Genomic DNA, 25,067 nt, shown 5'->3' with positions numbered 1-25,067 from the left:
AACATTAGCATGAACACCTTAGATGAAGTTTAGGAATGAAATCTACTTGGTGATAGTAGGTTTTATGAAATAATAGCTCCTTGCATTCTTAAGCATTCCAAGTCATTTTCTTTCTCCCCACCCCCATCCCCATATTTTGAAAAATATGAATTTGAAGTCCCAAAGTTTTTTACAGTCAGTTTTTCTTTTGATGTTGCCATCCCATCCCATTTTTACTGAGAAACCTCTTTTTTTTTTTTTTGCTTTGGCTTAAGGAAAAGTTCGAATTTACATTTCTCCTTTGCTCTTTATAGCCATCTCAAGATCTGAACCTGGTTATTTTCATGACTTGGAAGATATAATCATGACCTTGGAGAGAGGCCAAATATCATTCCACAGCATACTTTCAACTCTCACCTCTGTGCAAATATTTACCAGCTTTTAATTTCAGCCCTGCCAGCCTCTAGTTCCTCATTCACACAGTGGATGATCCATTAGCAGTTGTCTCAAAGGGACTTTAGGTTTCTCCAAATTAGAATTGATTCCTCCTTGCCCTTTAAATGGTACATTGTCAGTGGACCTGGAATAGCCTCACCAGGTTCTTTCATGGATTAGAGTTATTTAGATCTGCATCTAATAAAAAAACAGCACACATTGTTTTTAGGATTTAAAACATTCAAAGTGAAGGGTCAGTCCACTGAATTGTGCCCATTAGTTAATAGTTATGATGTTTATTTATATATGTGTGTGTGTATGAAGTATGGGAAGAGTTAGCTTCTTAAAAAATTCAGGTGTTGGCTAACTAAAGTAAGCTTTAGCTGCCCCAAAGAAATGTGCAGTCCAAGTCATTGCCATGTGCTTGCTATGGAGATGCATCTTTGGACACGTCGCCTAGCTATTGCTTGCAAATATACTGCTAATTCTGTGTGTGTGTATGTTAGTTACTCAGTCATGTGACTTTGGGGCTCTATGAACTGTAGCCCGCCAGGCTCCTCTGTCTATGGAATTCTCCAGGAAAGAATACTGGAGTGGGTTACCATTCTCTTCTCTAGGGATCTTCCTGACCCAGAGATCAAACCTGGATCTCCTACATTGCAGGCAGTTTCTTTACCGTCTGAGCCACCAGAGAAGCCCATACTGCTAACTCTAATCCATCAAATACAGAAAATCCGGGTCACCACTGTGGACAGAAGCACAGTTGACAAGAATAGATTTCAAAAAAAACTTGGGACTGGAGGAAAAAAAAAATATGATATGAGTTTTTTAAAAAAGCAAACAAACAGGATATTAAAAATTCCTGGAAGGCATTTACGTCCAAAATGAACCCGATTCCTTGACTTTCAAATCTGCTCCTGAATTACCTTTCCTCAGCTTTGATGAAATATTATTCCAAAGTGTGAGTGGGTGAGACAGATTCACTCACAAGTATGGTGGGGAAAAAAAATGTACTTCTTTTTTGAACCGCTTTCACTGCCCTGAAGTGTAATACCTCTTTACCTGCCTTTTCCCTTTGCTCCTTTTTTCTCAGATAACAGCAAAATGATTGTGTGAATGCCAGGTATCTAAAATAATGTATCACAACGTTGAAGGAGATCTTTGTTTCTTTAATTCACTGATGTACTACAAATGCCTGAAATGTAGCATTGTAGTAGCTCAATAAAGGTTTGTGGGCTGAACTTCCTTGGTGGTCCGGTGGCTAAGACCCGGAGCTCCCAGTGCAGGGAGCCTGGATTCCATTTCTGCTGAGGGAACTAAGATCCCATGTGCTGCAACTAAGACCTGGGGCAGCCAAACAAATAAATAAATATTTTTTAAAAATGTTGTTGACTGACTGAGTGGTGATTTTTCCTGAGCTTGGTCTTTTTCATTGAGCAGTACCTATAGGAATGGTGGAGGGTGGCAGGCAGTGGAGGAACCACGATTTTGGTCCTGTTGTTCCACTCTGGGGCAGTTACTCATTTCCTAGCGCTGCCATGACCAATTTCCTCAGACTGGGTGGCTTAAAACAACAGAAATATTTTTGTTGTTGTTTTGTTTTTTTCAGAATTCAGACATCCAAATGTGATCGTGGCTGTCCTCCCACCGAGTGCTCTAGGGAGGAGCTCTTCCTTGCTTCTCCTGGCTTGTGGTGGTTCCCAGATGTCCTCGGCTCCTTGCCCCAGTCTTCACAGGGCCATCTTCCCTCTGTTTGTGACCGTATCCAGAGTTGCCTCTACTTACCAGAATAGCAGTCACTGGATTACAGCTCCCCCCAATCCAATTAGACCACTTGTTAATAACTTGATTACATCTGCAAAGACCCAATTTCCAAATTAGCTTCATAAGTTCTAGTAGACATGAATTTTGGAGGGACACTGTTCAGTCTACTGCAAGAGGGCTGTATAAAATGTCAAATATGAGGTGATCTCAGATTTTAAAATGTTGGTCCGTGCTAGGGTTTCTCAACCCTGGCACTATTGATGTTTAAAAAAATTTTTGCTAATATTTATTTGGATTTATTTCATTAGTTTTCAATATAAGAGATAATGAAGTACAGATACATTGAACTCCCATTTCTTTTTTTTGTTGGAGTATACTCGCTTTACAATGTTGTGTTCGTCTCTACTGTTATTGACATTTTTGGATATGCTAATTCTGATATGTTTGATTTTGGATACGAAAATTCATATCGTTGGATATGTAATTCTGAAAAACATTCTCTAGGATGTTTAGGAGAACTCCTGGTCTCTACTAGATGTCAGTAATGCACCCTACCCCTGAGTTATAACAACCCCCAAAAATGTTTCGGAACGTTGCCAAACGTGCATGGGTGACAAAATCTCCATAGCTGGAGAACCACTGTTATACAGGTATGAAGTGGCACTTTCTCAGAATTGCAGTCTTGCCCTTTGGTTAGCGCATTAGGCCTTCAAGTCAGTTGTGGTGTTTGTTGTTGTGTAGTCGCTATGTCATGTCCAACTCTTTGGCAACCCCATGGACTGTAGCCTGCCAGGCTCCTCTATCCATGGGATTTCCAGGCAGGAATACTGGAGTGGGTTGCCATTTCCTTCTCCAGGGGACCTTCTCAACCTAAGGATTGAACTTGTGTCTCCTGCTTTGGTAGCTGGATTCTTTACCACTGAGCCACCAGGGAAGCCCCCAGTTGTGTACAAGCTACATAAATAAATATATAAATATTAGGGTTGTCCCTGTTATGCCCATAGTATTAACACCTCTAGGGTGGTGCCAGCCTGTCTCTAGAGAAGATTTTCCAGAGGTGAAAGATCAGTCCTGTCTGGTTCACTGCAGTATTCCTGGGGCATGCCAAAATTTAATGTTAGCAATCTTAAGAACATATTGTTAAGTACTCTGCTACTCGGGCTTCCCAGGTGGCTCAGACGGTAAAGAATCCGCCTGCAATGCAGGAGACCTGGGTTCGATCCCTGGGTGGGGAAGGTCCCCTGGAGTAGGGCATGGCAACCCACTCCGGTATCCTTACCTGGAGGATCCCATGGACAGAGGAGCCTGGCATGGCTGGAGTCCGTGGGTCGCAAAGACTGGGACATAACTGAGCGACTAAGCATACAAGCACTCTGCTACTCTATGTGCATTGTCTCATTCACGTAGTAACTGCTCAGTAAATACTTGTACCCTGGGTGCACTCGGGCAGAACTGAACATGCATGAATGTAAGCTTTGATGTCTGATATCCTAGGAGAAATAAGATAATATTTGCTATAAAGAAGGGGGCTTCTTCCACTGATTTTCTTCTTTTGGTGGTGCTGGTGGGGGAGAATTTTGATTGTTATATCAGCACAGATACTGTGGCAGATAAAATCAGAATTAATGTAGAAGGATGCAGCATGTCTGCTCTCCTGTGTGAGAGCAGTGTTTATTTTCATTCTTCTGGTCTGAGGGTTCTGTGCTGAGCTGGACAGCCACGGTCCTTGCCCTCCAGAAAATCCTGTCCAGAGTCAGGCTGCCTCACAGTGAACACTTAACTCTGTGAGCTCATTAGCATAGTAGAGGCAACACCAAGATTTAGAGTCCCGCTTGTTCTCCTCCAGTGGATTCTTCTTTTGTGTCAAGTAAATGCCTGTCAAAAATGTTTTTCTAACAGTGACTCATTTCTGTCTCTTTAGGACCCCTGAAGCCAGAAATAACTGTCTCCTACATTGCTGTCGCAACAATATTCTTTAACAGCGGACTGTCATTAAATACAGAGGTACTGTTACCTATGGGGGCACATGAAAAGCAGGGAGAAGAATTTAATTTACGCTTACCGCTTTGAAATTTCAGATTCCTTTTGTAAAACCAGGTGTAGTTACAGTCTGAAGACTTCACTATCAGGGAAAGTGACTTGGACCTCTGCAAAGGACTTGCCTTTTGTACCTAGTAACTATGTATCATAGACACTGTACTATAGTTGGATAGCACCATGGAGACTGAAGGAAGGTGTGGTTAGAGTGGTTGTGTTTTTAATACAGTGAACTGAAACATCTGCTTCCCATCTTTCTCAGATCGTGTTGGTCACTGTATGGCCCCTGCTGGGGCACTCTGGAGTCACTGATGTTTAGTTAGTTTTCCATAACTTGTGGATCTTCTTTAGCTTCTAGGACTTGTGCTGCTCAAGTGGTGCTTCTTATAGTTTTTAACTAATTTGTGTGTCTTTTTTTAAAAGGATATTCTCTATCTATTACCTATTAATATGGCATATCTATTACATATTAATATATAAACATATTAATGAATGTTTTAACTGCAATGCAGGAATTTTTCACATTGAACCACCATCTATCATGAACACACACAGGTAATTTTATTTACTGATCTAGCTATCCCTGAATATGAGATTCTTTTAGAATTAAACAAATCAAGACATTTTAACATCCAAGAGAGGAATGAGTAGAATTTCTGATTCTCCTTTGAATTGTAATAAAAGAAAAGAAAATACCCATTTACCTTTGAAGAAATTACACTGAGCTTGTAAAGCTGTCATTTTAAGATATCCTTGTTCATATGTAGGTGGGGACTCTTACTATGTCAGGTTTTGGGGCATTTTTGGAAATGGGTTTAAAATTCTGTTTCCACATTAGGTCTTGCCTGTGTTTATTTTAATTTTCTCTTAAGTGTGCTTTGAATAAAAAACGTATTTAGTTACCTTCATTTTTGACCATCCTAGTAGCAACTTGGAAAAAGCATGGTCTGACTAAATTTATGTATTCTGTAGTTGTCAAGTTGGTATAAATCTTATCAATGGGGCACTTTTGATATAGAAGGGATCCCTGTGTAGTGTCTGAGAAATTTTGTCTCAAGAATTTGAAATATTGTCACTAATTACTTGCTCTTTTGAAGCCAACTTAGAATGAGATTTCCTAAATAGGTTAAATTCTAGTTTTTGTAAATTATGTTGACATGAGAGGACTATGGTTGGTCTTGGGGCAGGGTGGGGGGTGGGGGGTGGGATGCAGGCTTTCTCTGTCAACACCTGAGTTCTACACTTGGTTCTCAAATGTGGGATCCAGTGATACAGAAAGATACTTGCCACTCCTGTGGAACTGGATGGATTTTCCCTAGAGGTCTTCCTGCTGGCCTTGGCTGATTGTCTCTGTGGAACAGGTGCCTCACCCATGCCCTGTGCTTGAGACATTGCTCTAACTACATCCCCTGCTGGCTGCTTAATATCTGCAGCTGTTCTCTGTTGTGAAGTTGCCAAGTCGATTCCAACTCTTTGTAACCCCTTGGACTGTGTCCCTCCAGGCTCCTCTGTCTATGGGCTTTCCCAGGCAAGAATACTGGAGTGGGTTGCCGTTTCCTTCTCCAACAGTTTTTCTTTATGCCTTGGGAAATCTGGCAAGATTTGATTCTCTCACTCCTTCAGTTTCTTGCTTAACACTATCCTGTCAAGCAGCCAACTCTGTGGGATGCAGGAGTTGAAGAAGGAAGAAAGTCATATTTACCAGCATTTTCTAAGAAAATTCTTCTGTAAGCACCTAGGAAACCTTCATTCAGCTAATTTGGCTCTGATGATCAAATGCCTGGATTCTGTGTTTTATCATGGTATCTAAGCAGCCATCAAAGCCACTTCCTCCATTAAGGGCCCTTTTCAAACTAATACAATATTAAGTCATTTTGAAGATCCATTTAATTTAAGATACCCTAGATTGCATCATTATGTAGTGTTAAACCATCTCTAGGCCTTGCTAATTTCCCGGACAAGTGAACAGTTGTAAGTTAGGAGGTAGCGATCTGATCTTCATGTTACTTGTTTTTTAGTCAATAATCAAATTAATATCAGCTGGGACTACTATTTTTTTTTTAACCTGCTAGGTCCTGGAATAGTGCATTTTTACACGTAGGAGACAGCAAGTTATTATTAACTTGAGTCTATTTGCAAGCATTTACATTGGTCCCATGCAAGTTTGATTTATCTGGAACATTTCATGTAGTGTTATTTATACATTGAGGTAATGATGTGTATTCTAAAATTTGTTTTGTTCACTTATTAAAACTATAAAGTACTGTGTATTAATACTTCATGAGAAAAAGATTTAATGCTAAATCTTGTTTTATGACTCTTGGTTTCTAGTTTGTGAAATACCTGTTGAAATGGTTTCTGAACTTTTTTGTTGTAGTAGTATGAAATAAGGTCACATTTGAAATATATTTTATATTTAGTTAGCCTCAGACCTGCAGTTTCAGAGGATTAGTCACTGAAGAGATTGTGACAGGACCAATCTCGCTTAAACAGGTGCCTAAGAAGTGCTTATGACCACAGGGGCTGCAGCCTTGTAAACATGCGCTTGGCCTGGGACAGGAGCAAAGATGAACAGAAAGCTCAGAGTCTGAGAGGGGTCCCAGTAGGCTAAAATATTTAGTTTTCCTTATTTTCCTAAACAGATCATTTTTTTTAAATCCTATTAGCTTAGAAGTAACTATAGCAAATTCTGAACTTGAGGCTACCACTGCTTGTTTCTAGCCCAGAGCTATGAGGCTGCTTCTCAAAGCAAATCCAGTAAGGTCGAATAAGGGTTAGCAGGGAAATTGGTATGTAATGAAAATATTTCTAAATCCCAGTCTGAACCTCTGCTTTTAAGCAATTCTTGATGCTGTCACTGAGGTCCGGGTATGTGGAGTATCTCCTTAAGTTTATTTTTAATGGAATTCAACCTTTATTACATGTGAGTAAACAAAATGTCATGTGAAATCAACTTTTCAATTATTCATGATGGTGGTTATTTAAGAATGTGGCCCTAAATTCTACATGGATATGTTTGGAGTAATACTATTTTGAATTTTATAGTGTTTACTTGCTTTTTCTTTTCCTCTGCCGCCTTATTTTATCTTTAAGATTGTATGAAGAAGATATAAAAAATATAGAACTTTGGGTTTTTGTGATAGTCTTGGAATCTTTCTTGGAAACAATTCATGTCTCTTAACTCCATGTTGTTAAGAAGCCCTTGATGACCCAACATAGTAGCCCCTTGTGATTCATTTTGCTGTTTCTTTATTGTTCCATTAGTCTGATACAATGTCAGTTGTTTCTAATTGTCATTTATCAGGTCAGCTTGTATTTTTTTAACTACATTTTTTTATAACTTTTTCCGTGATTCCAAAAATAGTATTTCCCCATGTAGAAAGATTAGAAAGAATAAAAACAACTGCTCTTAACATTGTGTGAATTTTAGTCCTTTTTTCTTAGACATATTTTTTATATCAGTTCAGTTCAGCTGCTCAGTCGTGTCCGACTCTTTGCGACCCCATGGACGCGACTCCTAGCACGCCAGGCTTCCCTGTCCATCACCAACTCCTAGAGCTTGCTCAAACTCATATCTGTAGAGTCGGTGACACCATCCAACCATCTCATCCTCTGTTGTCCCCTTCTTCTCCTGCATTCAGCCTTTCCCAGCTTCAGGGTCTTTTCCAGTGAGTCAGTTTGTCACATCAGGTGGCCAAAGTATTAGAGTTTCAGCCTCAGCATCAGTCCTTCCAATCAATGTTCAGGATTGATTTCCTTTAGGATTGGCTGGTTGGATCTCCTGCAGTCCAAGGGACTCTCAAGAGTCTTCTCCAACACCACAGTTCAAAAATATCAATTCTTCAGCACTCAGCTTTCTTTATAGTTCAACTCTCACATCCATACATGACTACTGGAAAAACTATAGCTTTGACTAGATGAACCTTTGTTGGCAAAGTAATCAGTTTGTTTGTTTGTTAACATCTCTGCTTGTTAATATGCTGTCTATGTTAGTCATAGCTTTTCTTCCAAGGAGCAGGCATCTTTTAATTTCAAGGCTGCAGTCTCCACCTGCAGTGATGTTGGAGCCCCCCAAAATAAAGTCGGTCACTGTTTCCATTGACTCCCCATCTATTTGCCAATGAAATGATGGGATCGGATGCCATGATCTTAGTTTTCTGAATGCTGAGTTTTAAGCCAACTTTTTCACTCTCCTCTTTCACTTTCATCAAGAGGCTCTTTAGTTCTTCACTTTCTGCTGTAAGGGTGGTGTCATCTGCATATCTGAGGTTATTGATATTTCTCCTGGCAATCTTGATTTTAGCTTGTGCTTCATCCTGCCCAGCATTTCTCATGATGTACTCTGCATATAAGTTAAATAAGCAGAGTGACAGTATATAGCCTTGACATACTCCTTTTTTGATTTGGAACCAGTCTGTTGTTCCATGCCTGGTTCTAACTGTTGCTTCTTGACCTGCATACAGACTTCTCAGGAGGTAGGTAAGGTGGTTTGGTATGCCCATCTCTTTAAGAATTTCCCACAGTTTATTGTGATCCACACAATCAAAGGCTTTGGCATAGGCAATGAAGCAGAAGTAGATATTTTTCTGGAACTCTCTTGCTTTTTCTATGATCTGACGGATGTTGGCAATTTGATCTCTGGTTCCTCTGCCTTTTTTAATCCAGTTTGAACATCTGGAATTTCATGGTTCATGCACTGTTGAAGCCTGACTTGGAGAATTTTGAGCATTACTTTGCTAGTGTGTGAGATGAGTACAAGTTTGTGGTAGTTTGAGCATTCTTTGGCATTGCCTTTCTTTGGGATTGGAATGAAAACTGACCTTTTCCAGTTCTGTGGCCACTGCTGAGTTTTCCAAATTTACTGGCACATTGAGTGTAGCACTTTCATAGCATCATCTTTTAGGATTTGAAATAGCTCAGCTGGAATTTGATCACCTCCACTAGCTTTGTTCATATTGATACTTCCTAAGGCCCACTTGACTTTGCATTCCAGGATGTCTGGGTCTAGTTCAGTGGTCACACCACTGTGGTTATCTGGGTCATGAAGATCTTTTTTGTATAGTTCTGTGTATTTTTGCCACCTCTTCTTTATATCTTCAGCTTCTGTTAGGTCCCTACCATTTCTGTCCTTTATTGAGCCCATCTTTGCGTGAAATGTTTCCTTGGCTTCTCTAATCTTCTTGAAGAGATCTCTAGTCTTTCCCATTCTATTGTTTTCCTTTCTTTGCATTGATCACTGGGAAAGGTTTTCTTATTTCTCTGTGCTATTCCTTGGAACTCTGTTTTGTATGTAGAGACTTTTAAAAATAAAGGATTTTAAAAAATTTATGTATATTATATATACATATTTATATATACATATATATACATTATATATGTACACATTATATATATACATACGTACATATTTTTGCATAAATATACACGCATACACAATATACAATTTTATTTTCTATGTTATATTGTATAATGGTAATTTTTCATGTGATTTAATATTTCATTTAACTTTTCTTTATATTTGAAAATAAGGTAATTTGTATTTTATTCAGTTTTATGAACATAAATCAAAAGATATAAGTGTATTTATGATGAGAAGTATTCTTTTTGCCCCTCTACTAAATACTCAAGTTCTCTTCTCTGGAGAAAACCAATATGAGCAGTTTCTGTATCTTTCCAGGGATACTCTATGTAAATTGAACATATGTGTATCCCCCGCCCCCATCAAACTGTGGTATTTTATACTGTTTGCCACCTTTATTTTACTCAAAACACGTATCTTGGGGATTGTTTCATATCAGCACATAAAAAGCTCCTTGTTTCTTTTTGAATGTTGAAAGATACTGTATTTTATGAACATGTCTTGATAGATTTCCTTGTCTTCTATTGATAGACATATGTATAACTTACGAAGTTTTGCTGTCATAAACATTCTACAAAGGATAACTTAAAAATATGCTATTTTCTACATTTGATAATACGTGTGAAGAATTATTTCCTTGAAGTAGAATTTCTGGGTCAGACGACTTGTGAAAGTCTGAATTATGAGAGATAGTCCACATACCTAGAAGGGAGGCAGGCGCTGGCTGAGGCAATGAGCTGCCAGGTTTGGTCTCCACAGGTTGGGCCAGTGGCATGCCTGTGGTTAAGCTGGAAGAGATCCCCGAACTCCTACATCCTTGTCTGCACAGTTTTAACATATTTTCTAATAGCTCTTAGCACTCTGTTGCCACCTGAAGTCATTAGTTTTTCTCCCACTTTTGGACATATATGTTGTTTTCCGAGTTTACTGTAATAGATAATGCTCTATCAGTCCTTTCTAGATATAAATGCTTGTAACCACTTTTTATATCCTTAGGTGAAATGCCTAGCCAAAACATTTTGAAATGCAGGAATATGAGTCATATTATAGTCGTTGAGATACTCTCCCAAGTTACTTTTCAGAAAGGTTGAAGCATTTTATATTCCTATGAGAAGTGTATACCAATGCCTTTGTTTACTGCATTCTGGCTAGTCATTTTAATTTTTTAAAAATAAAAAACCCACTGATCGTTATTTGGTATTTGTAGAGGCCCTCTGAGTGTGTTTGAGTGAGATTTGGTCTCAAGACTACTGAGAATTCTTCCAGCTGCTGGTGCCTAAGTTTTTTCTGGGGTGAAACTTCCGGTTCAGTGGAAGATGACTCCTCTTATGTGAGCTCTGATCTGGGCACACAGCGTGGCTTCCGGCTGGCCCAGTGTTGTTCTCCGTTGGATCCAGGTTGCCAGGAGTTCCACGGATGCCTGTGCCTTTAGAGATGTCTTGAGATTGAGTCTACATGTCTGCCACTATGTCTTCACATAGAGAGATGAAGGGTGGGAGCCGATGAGACAGATGGCAGAAAGTGGTGATCAGTGAATGAGCCTGCATTAACCTACTGTTTACTACACTGTAAACTTTGACTAATGTCTCTGAGGCCACGTCATGACTTAACTTGAACTAGGGAAAGTGGGGGACATTGCAGTGCTAAGTTTATGACCAGTGACTCTGGCATCTTTGAATGTGTTTTAATGACTGCATGTTTTACATGTTTTCTATTACTTTCTGAATTTGTTTCATGTCCTCTGAATAACCACATAACTTAAAGAAATTCAAATGTAAATGCTTGTTAGTTTGTACGTATTGAAATCTCAGAGTTTAGTGTTATATCCTTTTGCAGCTGTGAGACTCACAACTTATTCCTGGTATGTCATGTTTTCATGTACATCTTTTCCCTCTTGGGGCAGTGGTGTGACTTGGTGGTAGAAACAGGAATTCATGGGTTTGATAGCATGCCAGAAAATCTCAGTTTTCTCATCGGATAATATCTTCCTAATAGAGTTGTTGTTAGGATTAGATGAGGTAACATACATTAAAATGGCAAGCTCAGAGCATGGTACAAAACTCTGCTATTCAGTAAATGTTAATAGAGAAATCTAGTGAGTAAAGAAATACTGGTTTATAGTTTTCTTATTTTGTATTATATGTATTCACATAATAAAAAGGTAATACTAGTCCCATTTAAAAAAAAATTTAGTGAGTAGATTTTGGGGAAAGAGCCCTTTGGAGTTATAGAATATTATTGGGAAAAACATTGTTAAAAATTATGATTTGTGTGTAGATTTAGTAACATCTTGCCAAGTTGAGGCCTTGCCAGATCTGGTGTAATGAATAGAGGGTATCAAATTAAGTTAAAATGCTAGGTAGGTCCTGCCAAAATTTTTAAACAAGATTTTGTCCTTTTGAGTTAGCCAAAAAGTTTGTGTGGGTTTTTCTGTAGCATCCTATGTGTTTGTTTATGTATCAGCAATTCTGAAATCTATGCTAGTGTTAAGGTAGTTAGCTTAGTCCTATTCCAGAATTTTATGAATCTAAATTGTTATGGTGTATTATATTTGAAAAAAATGAGGATGTTTGATAAGTTTTATATAAAAATATAATTACCATGAAGAGTTTTTTTCCCATAAAGTCTATCTCTTATGTGTATGCTTATAGGTAAAAAATTTAGCTGTGAAATAAGTCCAAATTGATAGATATTAACTAGACTTACTGTGGTGATCGTTTTGCAATATATACAGTGAATCATCATGTTGTATGTCTAAAACTAGTACAACATTGTATGTTAACTATATCTCACTTTAAAAAACCTAATTCATGTGATGTTGTTTTGGCAGCAATCTCTTCAGAAAGAGTTTTCTTACCTTTGTTATTTTGTGTCCTTCATTTTCACAGGAGCTGACAAGTGCTTTGGTGCATATAAAACTACATCTTTTTATTCAGATATTTACACTTGCATTCTTCCCAGCAGCAGTATGGCTTTTTCTTCAGCTTTTATCAATCACACCCATCAATGAATGGCTTTTAAAAGGGTATGTTTAAATATTTTGAAGGGTCCACTTTTAATGGGGCATCTTTAGTGATGTTATCATTTCTGTGGCAACTGTATATGAAAGGGCTTATGTGTGATGTAAGGAAATACAAACACTTTTAACATTATTATTATTCCTAAAAATGATAGTGTTTCATCAAGGAAGTTCATTAGAGAATTTTATAACTGAATCTTAAAAGATACACTTACTTAATCTTATGGTTCCAGGAGAGACAGTTTTCTGTTGGGAGAAAAATGGAAGGTGCTAGAGGATGTAAGATCTGTTTGTGTGTGTAATGTAGGCTATAAGTTGGGTGCTTTAACTTTTGCATTCTATATCTTACTAAATACTATGTGTTTTTCAAAATATATAGGAAATAAAAAATATGTAGAGGGGACAAACATTTACTTTTTCACTTGCTCTGTTGTTATGTTTGATAGGATAATTGAATTACCAATAGGTTTTTGTTAAGATCTTTTTTCCCATTAAAAATGTTGCCATGTTTGTTAAAAGTATTAAATGACTTAAAAATTATTTGAAGTGGTTTAAAACTAGCCACATTTTAGCATCATGATTTAACAGCTTAAATACTGAACTCCAGGCCTAAAGATTGCGTTTTAATCTTCTTGCTATCTTGCTATGTGACTTTGAGGAAAGTCGTTTAATAGTCTGAAACCTCAGTTTCCCTGTTTTGTAATTATGGTGGTGGTTTAGTCGCTAAGTTGTGTCCGACTCTTGCGATCCCATGGACTGTGGCCCATGAAGCTCCTCTGTCCATGGGATTTTCCAGGCAAGAATATTAGAGTGGTTTGCCATCTCCTTCTCCAGGGAATCTTCCCAACCCAGAGACTGAACCCAGGTCTCCTGCACTGTAGGCAGATTCTTTACCAACTGAGCTACCAGGGAAACTGTTTTATAATTATAAAATGAGGGTAATCATATTTTTATTGCCTGCTTAATAATGATTTTTGGGATATCAATTGAGATCACTTATTCATTCATTTATGCGCTATTTATTTAGCTCCTATTATGTGCTAGGAATTATTATAGGTACTGGACAAACAACAGTGAACAAAATTGGCAAGTGCCAGTTAGTTTTGCTTGTCAAGGACACTCTGGGTGTGATTGTCAGTAAACTAGTAAATATGTGATCAAGATCAAGATAAATGATATGAAGTAAAACGGTATGATATGGATGAAAATGGTTGAGAGGATAGACTGGTGATTAATTTACACTGTAGAGTTCTAGGGGTAGAATATTCTAGGCAAAGAAATTAGAATGTGTAAGGGCTGGAACAAGCCTGGTGTGTTCTAGAGTCAGGAAAGTGACATTGATGACCAAAGCCTAATGATACAGAGGATGAGTAATATGACTTAGGGTTGGAAAGGTGGACAGGACCCTTCCCATAGAGCTTTGTAGGCTGTGGAAAATCATTCAGTTTTTATTTTGGGAAGCTACTGGAGGGATTTAAATAAGAGAGTGATGTGGTTCTGATTTGTATTGCAAATGATTCTTCTAGGAGAACAGATAGCAGAAGGGCCTGAGAGAAAGCTAGGGGACCAGCTTGGATGTTAGTGTGGTGAGGTAGCAGTACAGTAGAAAGAGATGGATATATGGAGATTATGTTTTAAAATTAGAGCTCTCAGAACCCATGGGTGGATAGGATGTAGAGAGAGAAGGACAGGGAGGAGTCAAGGATGACATCTAGATTTGGGGTGTGAGCTACTGGGTGATTGGTGGCATCATTTACTTAGCTGGGAGAGAAAGGTTAGGACAAGAGGGGGGACCAAGGGTGCTGTTTTAATTGAGTTTCGGAGAATGATATAAAATTTCACCAGAAATTATAAAATGCTACATAAATATGACATCATTTTAGAGCAACAATGTATGATGCTTATTAAGAATCAGTATTTGGGACTTCCTTGGCGGTCCAGTGGTTAAGATTCTGCACTTTCAATGCAGGGGCCATGAGTTTGATCCCCAGATTGGGAACTGAGATATCCCATGTGCTGCACAGTATGGCCAAAAAAAAAAAAGGAAAGAAAGAAAACCTAGTATTTATGGAGTATCTGCCTTACATAGAACACTCAAGAAATTGGAAAAGACTAACATTTTCCTTGTATTCAGGGAACTTTCAGTTTAGTTGGATATGTAGGGCATATGGGGCTTCCCAGGTGATGCCAGTAATAAAGAACCCACCTGCCAGTGTGGGAGACTTAAAAAATTCGGGTTTGGTCCCTGGGTTGGGAAGATCCCATGGAGGAGGGCATGGCAACCCACTCCAGTATTCTTGCCTGGAGATTGCTCATGGACAGAGGAGCCTGGTAGACTTACTGTCAGTGGAGTCACAAAGATTTGGATACAACTGAAGAGACTTAACATGCATGCACATAGGAGATATATATATATATATATATATATATATATATATATATATACACACATAAAATAGTAGCCAATCAAAATGGTCTAGCTTGTGATTTGTTAGATAAGTGTAACCCAGTTATAAGGGAAGAAGGCCAGACATCCTGGAGTGGGAAGTCAAGTGGACCTTAGGAAGCATCACTATGAACAAAGCAAGTGGAGGTGATGGGATTGCAGCTGAGCTATTTCAAATCCTAAAAGATGATGCCAGGAAAGTGCTGCACTCAATATGCCAGCAAATTTGGAAAACTCAGCAGTGGCCACAGGACTGGAAAAGATCAGTTTTCATTCGAATCCTTAAGAAAGGCAATGCCAAAGAATGCTCAAACTACTGCACAATTGCACTTAGTTCAGTTCAGTTACTCAGTTGTGTCCGACTCTGTGACCCCATGGACTGGAGCACACCAGGCCTCCCTGTCCGTCACCAACTCCTGGAGTTTATTCAAACTCATGTCCATTGAGTTGGTGATGCCATCCAACCATCTCATCTTCTGTTGTCCCCTTCTCCTCTCTCCTTCAGTCTTTCTCAGCATCAGGGTCTTTTCCAATGGGTCAGCTCTTCACATCAGGTGGACACAGTATTGGAGTTGCAGCTTCAGCATCAGTCCTTCCAATTAATATTCAGGACTGATTTCCTTTAGGATGGACTGGTTGGATCTCCTTGCAGTTCAAAGGACTCTCAAGAGTCTTCTCCAACACCACAGTTCAAAAGCATCAATTCTTCGGTGCTCAGCTTTCTTTATAGTCCAACTCTTATATCCATACTCATCTCACATGCTACCAAAGTAATGCTCAAAATTCTCTAAGTTAGGCTTCAGCAGTATGTGAACCAGTTTCCAGGTGTTTAAACTGGATTTAGAAAAGGCAGAGGAGCCAGAGATCAAATTGCCAACATCGTTGGATCATAGAAAAAGCAAGAGAGTTCCAGAGAAACATCTACTTCTGCTTTATTGACTACACCAAATCCTTTGACTGTGTGGATTGCAACAAACTGTGGAAAATTCTTAAAGAGCTGAGAATACCAGACCACCTTACCTACCTCCTGAGAAATCTGTATGCAGGTCAAGAAGCAACAGTTAGAACCAGGCTTGGAACAAGGGACTGGTTTCAAATTGGGAAAGAAGTAGTACATCAAGGTTGTATATTGTCACCCTGCTTATTTGACTTATATACAGAGTACATCAAGAGAAATGCTGGGCTGGATGAAGCACAAGCTGGAATCAAGTTTGCTGGGAGAAATATCAATAGCTTCAGAGATGCAGATGACACAGTCTTTATGGCAGAAAGCAAAGAGGAACTAAAGAGCCTCTTGATGAAAGTGAAAGAGGAGAGTGAAAAAGCTGGCTTAAAACTCAGTGTTCAGAAAACTAAGATCATGGCATCCAGTCCCATCACTTCATGGCAAATAGATGGGGAAACAGTGGAAACAGTAGCTGACTTTATTTTGGGGGGCTCCAAAATCACTACAGATGGTGACTACAGCCATGAAATTAAAAGATGCTTGCTCTTGGAAGAAAAGCTGTGACTAACGTAGACAACATATTAAAAAGCAGAGACATTACTTTGCCAATAAAGGTCCATCTAGACAAAGCTATGGTTTTTACAGTGGTCATGTATGGATGTGAGAGTTCGACTGTAAAGAAAACTGAGCACTGAAGAACTGATGCTTTTGAACTGTGGTGTTGGAGAAGACTCTTGAGAGTCCCTTGGGCTGCAAGGAGATCCAACCAGTTCATCCTAAAGGAAATCAGTTCTCAATATTCATTGGAAGGACTGATGCTGAAGCTAAAACTCCAAATTTTTGACCACCTGATGTGAAGAACTGAGTCATTAGAAAAGACCCTGAAGCTGGGAAAGACTGAAGGCAGGAGGAAGAGGGGACGACAGAGGATGAGATGGTTGGATCGTGTCATCGACTTGATTGATGTGAGTTTGAGCAAGCTCCGAGAGTTGATGAAGGACTGGGAAGCCTGGAGTGCTGCAGTCCATGTGCTCACAAAGAGTCAGGCATGACTGAGTGACTGTTCTGAACTGAGGGGAAGAATTTCAGCATGGATTGTGCACCTCTAAAGTAGAGAATTCAAACATGAAGCATTAGTGGAAGACAAAGATAAAAAGTTTCCTTAAGGTCAAGCTGCAAAAGCTGGAACCTACTGATCTGGAGAAGGCAGTGGCACCCCACTCCGGTGCTCTTGCCTGGACACTCCCATGGATGGAGGAACCTGGTGGGCTGCAGTCCATGGGGTCGCGAAGAGTCGGATACGACTGAGTGACTTCACTTCACTCATATGAAGAGTTTGAGTTTAAATCTGTGGATGATGGAGAGTTCTTAAAAGTGGTAAACAAGAGACCACACGCTAAAGAGTGGTCATTAAGAAGATTATCTGATAGTCTCAGATTGTCCTGGGTATGTAGGCAGAGTAGAGTTTGTAATCTCCATATGCTAAATAAATAAAAGCATACAATTCAAAGCTCAGGATATTGAACTGAAAGGAGTACAGAGTTAGTCTGCCTCACTTAGAGAAAGCTTTTCCTCACTCATTTTTTTCTCCTGTCCCCTCCCAATTTGAGAGTACACACTTAGTATGTTAACTAGAGGGAGTTGCAGACTCTTGTATCAGGATCCTGTTTAAATCACTGAAATAAGTGTATTCTGAATACATACTCCCTTATCTTTTTGTGTTAAAAGGAAAGAGTGGAGGTATAGAGAGCACTGAGTAGGCATTTAGAAATGTCTAGACTTGGGCAAAAAAGCATCTGAAGGGGGATGATGAAACAGTCATGGAAAACAGTGGAAAATTGGTTGTGATAATTGATTGATTTATTAAGAGTAAGTAGAGCTCCACTTAACTCCAAAGTTTCAAACTAGTTCATTAGGAGAAAACTGATCCATTGACAGTTAATTGAGTTAAGTTAAGTTAATTGAGAGGCAAAATCAATTTCTTAGAAAATACGTAAACTCTGTATTAGACATGTTTAGTTTAAGGTGGTAGTCATAGGCAGCTATGTACAGATTGGGAATGGAGGCTGGGTTTAGCAATAGAAATTTTTAAGTATTCTTACCCATTCAGGTTTGAAAATAAGATTGAGAAGACAGGAGTATCCAGCAGAAAACTTGAATGGACTTGTTTAAAACACAAGGTAAATTAGAATGATGCTGTCCTATGACAACCAAGAGAATAGGGTGCTTTGAGAAGCAAGGAGGTAAGAATGAATATGGGGAAAAGGATGTTGAATTTGGTGATTGGGAGATTGCTGGTGATTTATAAGGTTACTGCTTTTACTAGAGGGGCTTCCCAGTGGCTCTAGTGGTAAAGAATCCGCCCACCAATTCAGGATCCATGGGAGACTTGGGTTTGATCCCTGGGACGGGAAGATCCCCTGGAGGAGGAAATGGCAACCTACTCCAGTGTTCTTGCCTGGAGAATCCCATGAACTGAGGAGCCTGGCGGGCTGCAGTCCATGGGGTCGCAAAGAGTCAGACAAGACTGAGCATGCACATGCACATACACTTTTACTAGGAGGGTCATAAGTCAGATTCCAGGGGAGTAGAGAGAGAAGGAGCTTTGGGGTCAAGTAAGTGGAGCACAGCAGTGAGCCACAGTGATAAAGGTAGGACTACATCTTGCAGAAACAATACTAATTTTGAGGTTAGTTATCTACATTTGTGTGTTGACTGTTTTACCTCCTTGAAGGCAGAAATCATGCCTTATACTTTTTTTTTTAAATACCCTTTTGTAGAATCCTACCTATAGAAAGCATATGTATTCAATGTATAGGTTAGTGTTTTGTTTTGTTTTTTTTTCTTTTGAGTTGTTGAGAATTCTCCTTTGTACATAGAAGGGAAGGAGCCAGAAGAGAGGGAAAGATTGAAAAAGTTAGAAAGATTGAAAATACCTAAGAGGGCTTATCACTAGTATTGGTGGCAAGGAATATAGAAGGCAGAGGCTGGAGGAACAGGCTTTGCTAAAGTCATTGTCCCTGGACTCAGGAATAACTTAATCCTGGATAGGCAGTTTTGTGAGTTTGGCTGTATCACTTAACTCCTTTCTTAACTTCAGTTTTCAGAAAAAGAATGGTAGTATTTATCTTAAATACTCTTGAGGGATAAATGTGTAAAGTGTCTATTGTCTAGAACAGTATCTAGTGCAAGTGGTAAAAGCTTAGTAAGTGTTAGTGATGTTCTTGGTGATGATCACAAGAAAGGGTAAGAGATTGGAAATTCATAATCCGACACTACTTGAACATCACTTGGGAAAACAGACTTTAAAAAAAGACCATATTTGGGGATTCCCTGGTGGTCTAATGGATAGGATTCTATGCTTTTGCTACTAAGGGCCCAGGTTCAATCCCTGGTATGGGAACTATGATCCCATAAACCACATGGCATGGCCAAAAAAAGGAAAAAAAAAAACATGCTGTATTTGTGTGAATTGAACTGAAATTCTATATAAGGATTTTTCTTAAGTCTTCAGTCAAAATTAATGGAAACTTTTATTTTTTCTTATTTCAGAGCTAACATAAGTTCATTTGTAAATATTAGATAATACATTATTACAAAAGAGAATAAAAAATCACCTGTGATCCTACATTCAAATATTAGTCAGGTACTCTGTGTCCTTGATTCCTTGTATAAATTTTCCACTTTAGTTGGACCAGTTTCTCCTTGTCCCCAGAATGTATATTCTGTATGAATGCTGAATAATGTTTTTTTTATCTTTAATATTTGGATTTACTACTCATAATTTCATTTGCTTGTGATATAATATATTTTTCTATTCTAAACTAAGAGAATAGACTTCTAATTACAATCTGGGGCATATGTACATAATGAATAAGGACCAAATTTAGTATAGACACTAGAATTTACTACAGGGTCTGAATCTAAGAAGTATATGATTCAGTTCAGTTCAGTTGCTCAGTCATGTCCGACACTTTGTGACCCCATAAACTGCAGCACACCAGGCTTCCCTCTCCATCACTAACTCTCGGAGCTTACTCAAACTTGTGTCCATCCAATGATCTCATCCTCTGTTGTCCCCTTCTCTTCCTGCCTTCAGTCCTTCCTAGCATCAGGGTCTCTTCCAGTGAGTCAGTTCTTTGCATCAAGTGGCCAAAGTATTGGAGTTTCAGCTTCAGCATCAGTCCTTCCAATGAATATTCACGACTGATTTCCTTTAGGATGGACTGGTTGGATCTCCTTGCAGTATATGATTGTGTCATGACTATTTTTACAATGATATTATAGCAAAATGAAAATGTCTTTTAGGAGATGACAGTTTCAGAATTTCTGTTTTGTGGAAAAGAATTAGCAAATGTAAGCTTGTGTTTTTGTTAAATACATTTGAACTTTGCAAGAGGTTTTTTTTAAAATATATATATAACTTTATTGATTTATTTTTGGTTAAACTGGGTCTTTGTTGCTGCTGAGGTTTTTCTCTAGTTTTGGTGGTGAATACTACTGTCTAGTTGAAGTACCTGGATGTCTCATTGCAGTATTGGCTCTTGTTCCAAGCTCTAGGGTGTTCAGGCTTCAGTTGCGGCATGTGGGCACAGTAGTTTTGGCTCCCAGGCTCGCGAGCAAGGGCTCAGTAGTTGTGGCACATGAGCTTAGATGCTCCACAGCATGTGGAATCTTCCCAGATCAGGGATCGAACCTATGTCTCTTCCATTGACATTTGGATTCTTTACCACTGAGCCACCATGGAAGCCCTGCAAGAGGTTTTTAAGTTTTACTTTTGCCAAAAACCTTCCTATAAAACATATAAGGAAAAGATACCTGAAAATAACTGAGCTTATATACACCTACCAAGTGATAAACCATTTTGGTTATTTTCAATGACTACACTCACCATAATCTGACTGTTTTTTGAGTTGTGTAAGAACTTAAAATAATTTTAAAAATGAGATCACTCAAATCTGTGGAGTGGAGTGAGAGTTTCTACTAAGCCATGTTGGCTCATATAGAATTGTCTGAATTTGACAGGACATGTGCACCAATAAGCATTCTCCCAGCTCTACTGTTTTAGAATGAATATAGTGAAAATTTTATAATTGGAAAAAAGAAGAAACCTACTTATAATTGCTTTTTGTTTTCTGTTTCAGGTTGCAGACAGTAGGTTGCATGCCTCCCCCTGTGTCTTCTGCGGTGATATTAACCAAGGCAGTTGGTGGGAACGAGGTGAGTCATGGGGTTAGCTTTTTTAAACATGAGTGGGTGCTATCCTTTTACTTTATATTTTATTTTATGACAAAGGAGTCACATCACAGAAAATGCGTAACTATAGCAGCTTATGAAAGAAGCGGGTAGATTCATGTGTTAGAAAGAGGCTAAAATTGACAATAATGAGTGGAATTTAGGATTTCAAGGAGAAAAGCAAGGTGAGTGAAACAGAGATAGACTGTGATTTTTCTACTTCAGTGAGAAATGAGGAGACAGAGGACAAGGAATCCAAGCCAAGGGGCTTTTACATCCAAGACTCGTGAACTGAGGACACCTGCTATGGCCATTCCTCAGTTCTTAAAAAAATTTAGGGCAAGCTATGTTCATGGGAAAAGGGTCAGTATGAGTTTAATGGCAGGTGAAGATGATATTAGAAGAGGAGAAATGAGGCCAGGTTTCTAAGATGAGTTCAAAGAAATTATCCAACTCCTAGGGAACCATAGCCAGAGAGGAGTGCTTATGTATCGGGATGGCAGTAGTCCATTTTGGGAGCTACTTGTATGTGGTTCTTCTTGGCTGAGAGGCCCTACGACTTTGTACCGAGGAACTCTTGATTTGCAGTCACTTATTTCTCCTGATAGTTTATCATTCAGAAAAGAATACACATTTAAAAATTTTTTAATTAATTAATTAATTTTTGGCCGAGCAGGGGCAGTTCCCTAGTTGTGGTGCTTGGGCTTCTTGTTGCGGTGGCTTCTCTTGTTGCAGAGCACGGGCTCTAGGTGCCTGGGCTTCAGTAGTTTCAGCTCAGGGCTGAGTAGTTATGGCTTTCGGGCTCTGGAGCTCGAGGTCAGGAGTCGAGGCACACAGACCTAGTTGCCCTGCAGCATGCGGGATCTTCCCAGACCAGGGATTGAACCTGTGTCCCCTCCATTGGCAGGTGGATTCTTAACCACTCAACCACCAAGGCAGTCCAGGAAAAGGATGCTCTTGAATGAGGCAGGATATATGTATTTTTAACTGGGGGATAATCGCTTTACAAATGTGTTGGTTTCTGCCATATATAGACATGAATCAGCCATGGGTATACATATATCCCTTCCCTCTTGAATCTCTCTTACCTCCCATGCTCATTGTGGTTTTTATTTAATTTGCATTACCCAGTGACTAATAATGGTGAGCATTTTTATCTTTCCATGTGCTTATTTGTTATCTGTGTCTTCTTTTGGGAGATGTCTACTAAAATTTTGCTTTTTACAAAATTGAGTGTTTTGCTTTCTTATTGGTGAGCCTTGAGAATTTTCTATATTCTGGATACAAGACCTTCATTTTATATATATGTGTGTGTGTGTGTATATATATATACATATGTATGTATATATATATATATGCTTTGTAAATATTTTTCCCAGTCTGGTTTGTCTTTCATTTTCTAACCAGTGTCTTTTGAAGAGCAGAATGGTGGTGGAGAAACTAATAGGTGGTTAGATTCTGTATTTATTGAGTTGGCAAAAAGTTCATTTGGGTTTTTCCATAATGTATTTTGAAGGCACAGGATATGCTGATGGATTGGATGTGGGGTGTCAGAGAAAGAAAGGGTCAAGAGTGACTTAAAGGCTTTTGACTGAGCAGCTGAAAGGATGGAGTTTGCTGAGGTGGAGAAGAGTGCTATGTGACAGCAGATATGTGGGGTTGTTTAGTCTGGGTAGCCACAGTATACTGTGATAACTAAGAACTGCAAAATCTCAGTTAAGCATAAAGGGTTATTTCTTGCTAATGGTACTTGTCCCATGTGGGTGAGTGGGAAGATCTTTGCCATTATTAAGGAAACCTGGTTAGTGGAGGCTTATGTTTTGAAGATACATCATCTGGATGGAGCATAAAGCTTTTTAGCTTTGCCATAACAGAGACAGAGAGATTAGAGAATCACAGATGGACTTTTCATGTTGGGTTGGAAGTGAGACGTGGTGCTTCTGCTCACGTTACATTGGCCAGAACAAGTTGTGTGGCCTTACCATATTCCTGCACCCTCAAGGAGAGGGGAACTGGACAGATGAACACTTGTAATGTCAGTCACATTGTGAACATGGAGAACTTATCTTTTTTTATATGTTGAGATGCCAATTGAAGATGTCAGTGAACAATTATAGATACAAGGGTTGAGAGTTGAGGGAGTGGCCTAAACCTGGAGACGGAAATTAGGGCATCATCAATGAATAAATGATATTTAAAGCCAAGATTGTGTATGAGATTCCATAGACAGAAAAGAGCAAAGGTTCAAGGATTGAGCCTGGGGACCCTCCCACATTAAGAGGTTAAGGCAATGAGGAATAACAAGCAAAGGCAAAACAGAGAGAGTTAATTAATGAGACTCAAAGAAAAACAAGAGAGCATAGTATCCAGGAAGCCAGGTGAAGAAGGGGTTTGAAGGTGGAGGATATGATGAGTGGTGTCAGATTCTGACACCAGTGGTTCCCGGATGGCTCTGGTGGTAAAGAACCTGTCTGCCAATGCAGGAGACTTAAGAGACTTGGGTTCGATCCCTGGGTAGGGAAGATCCCCTGGAGGAGGGCATGGCAATCCACTGTAGTATGCTTGCCTGGAGAACCCATAGGCAGAGGAACCTGGTGTAGCATAGTTTATAGGGTCCCAAAGAGTAGGATGTGACTGAAGTGACTTAGCATGCATGCATGACAGATTCTGCTGATGTGAGTTGTGTAAATGAATTCTGAGAATTTACAACTAAATTAAGCTATGCAGAGGTTACTGTTAACTTTTAACAGAGTGGTTTTGGTAGAGGGCAGGGGCAAAAGCTTGTTTGGAGTAGGCGTAAAGAAAACAGGAAGAGAAGAATTAGAGACAAAAAGTATAGACCATGGTTATGATGTCCTTTGTAATAAAAAGGAATAGAGAAATGGGGCTATTTTTAGAGAGGGATGTGTGGTCAAGATTTACTCTTTCAGAAAGGACAGCATTTTCTATCATGATGGAAACTGTACAGTGGAGAGGGAGCTGTAGATTTAAGAGAGAGTGCTGGAGCAATTTATCTGATCAAGGCGGAGAGAGTGATGTTGGGTTATATGAGCTTCAGTAGGGACTTAGACCATTTAGTCACAAGAACAGGAGGGAAGACAGAGTGCCTGGCTGTAGATCCGTGTAAATGGGTTAAGGGGGACACTTGGGAGTTGTCTTCTGATGACTTTTATTTTTCATAGCACATGAGAATGAGGGTGGGGGTAAATGCTATTCGTGTTTCAGATGAGATGAGAAAATGTGGAATTGCCATGTAGATGAGAGGGAGTCCCCTGGAGAGGATGGTAGTGTGGCCAGGCAGCACCAAGGACCCGGCAGAGGTCGAGCCCTGCCTGGAAAGTGAAGCCAGGCGTCATGGATTGTGTTTTCTCTAAGTGTAGGAATGGAATTGGCAGATAATTGGATTTAACCAACATCTCATTATGCCAAGAGATTCTTACAGTTGTCACATAATTAGTGAGGTAGGGAAGTTACGAAGTCTTGGATTAGAGCCTGCTATGGTCATCTATCTATTGCCTTGAAAGAATTTGAGGAAAGTGTTAATTTGTTTAACAGTGTCATTTATCTCTTTCTAATGTGATTCCCTTAAAAACCTTTTCTTTCTCAAATGACTTTTGGCAGAAGTTCAAAGATCACTCATTTTCTTGACATTAACATGTAGCATTTGAATGTCTATCTACATGTTCATTCCCCAGTAGATGTTTAAATTATTTACATTAATGTTGCATATTAGTAATATTGAATTTATGAACATCTCCCCTGTCTTCTAACATCAATGGTCTAGTTCTTTAAAGTTTATTATGCAGTTTCATGATTGTCAAGAATTTTTGAAGTCCTGGAGAGTAAG

The 25,067-nt window shown here is 39.2% G+C and overlaps 1 protein-coding gene across 4 annotated transcripts in view; it reads left to right on the top strand.

The window, feature by feature from the left end:
• SLC10A7 (solute carrier family 10 member 7) overlaps positions 1-25,067 on the top strand; it is a 293,931-nt gene that overhangs the window by 3,443 nt on the left and 265,421 nt on the right. For all 4 annotated transcript variants that reach the window (XM_065903971.1, XM_065903970.1, XM_065903969.1 and 1 more), the window contains exons 2-4: positions 4,100-4,182; positions 12,463-12,599; positions 21,130-21,205. In XM_065903971.1, coding sequence (XP_065760043.1) covers positions 4,100-4,182; positions 12,463-12,599; positions 21,130-21,205 — 296 coding nt within the window. The remainder of the gene's footprint in view (positions 1-4,099; positions 4,183-12,462; positions 12,600-21,129; positions 21,206-25,067) is intronic.

Source organism: Muntiacus reevesi, chromosome 13, assembly GCF_963930625.1.
Source record: "Muntiacus reevesi chromosome 13, mMunRee1.1, whole genome shotgun sequence".
Classification (NCBI taxonomy): Eukaryota; Metazoa; Chordata; class Mammalia; order Artiodactyla; family Cervidae; genus Muntiacus; species Muntiacus reevesi.
Note: the sequence above shows the minus strand (reverse complement) of the source record. Positions and strands in the feature narration are given on the sequence as shown.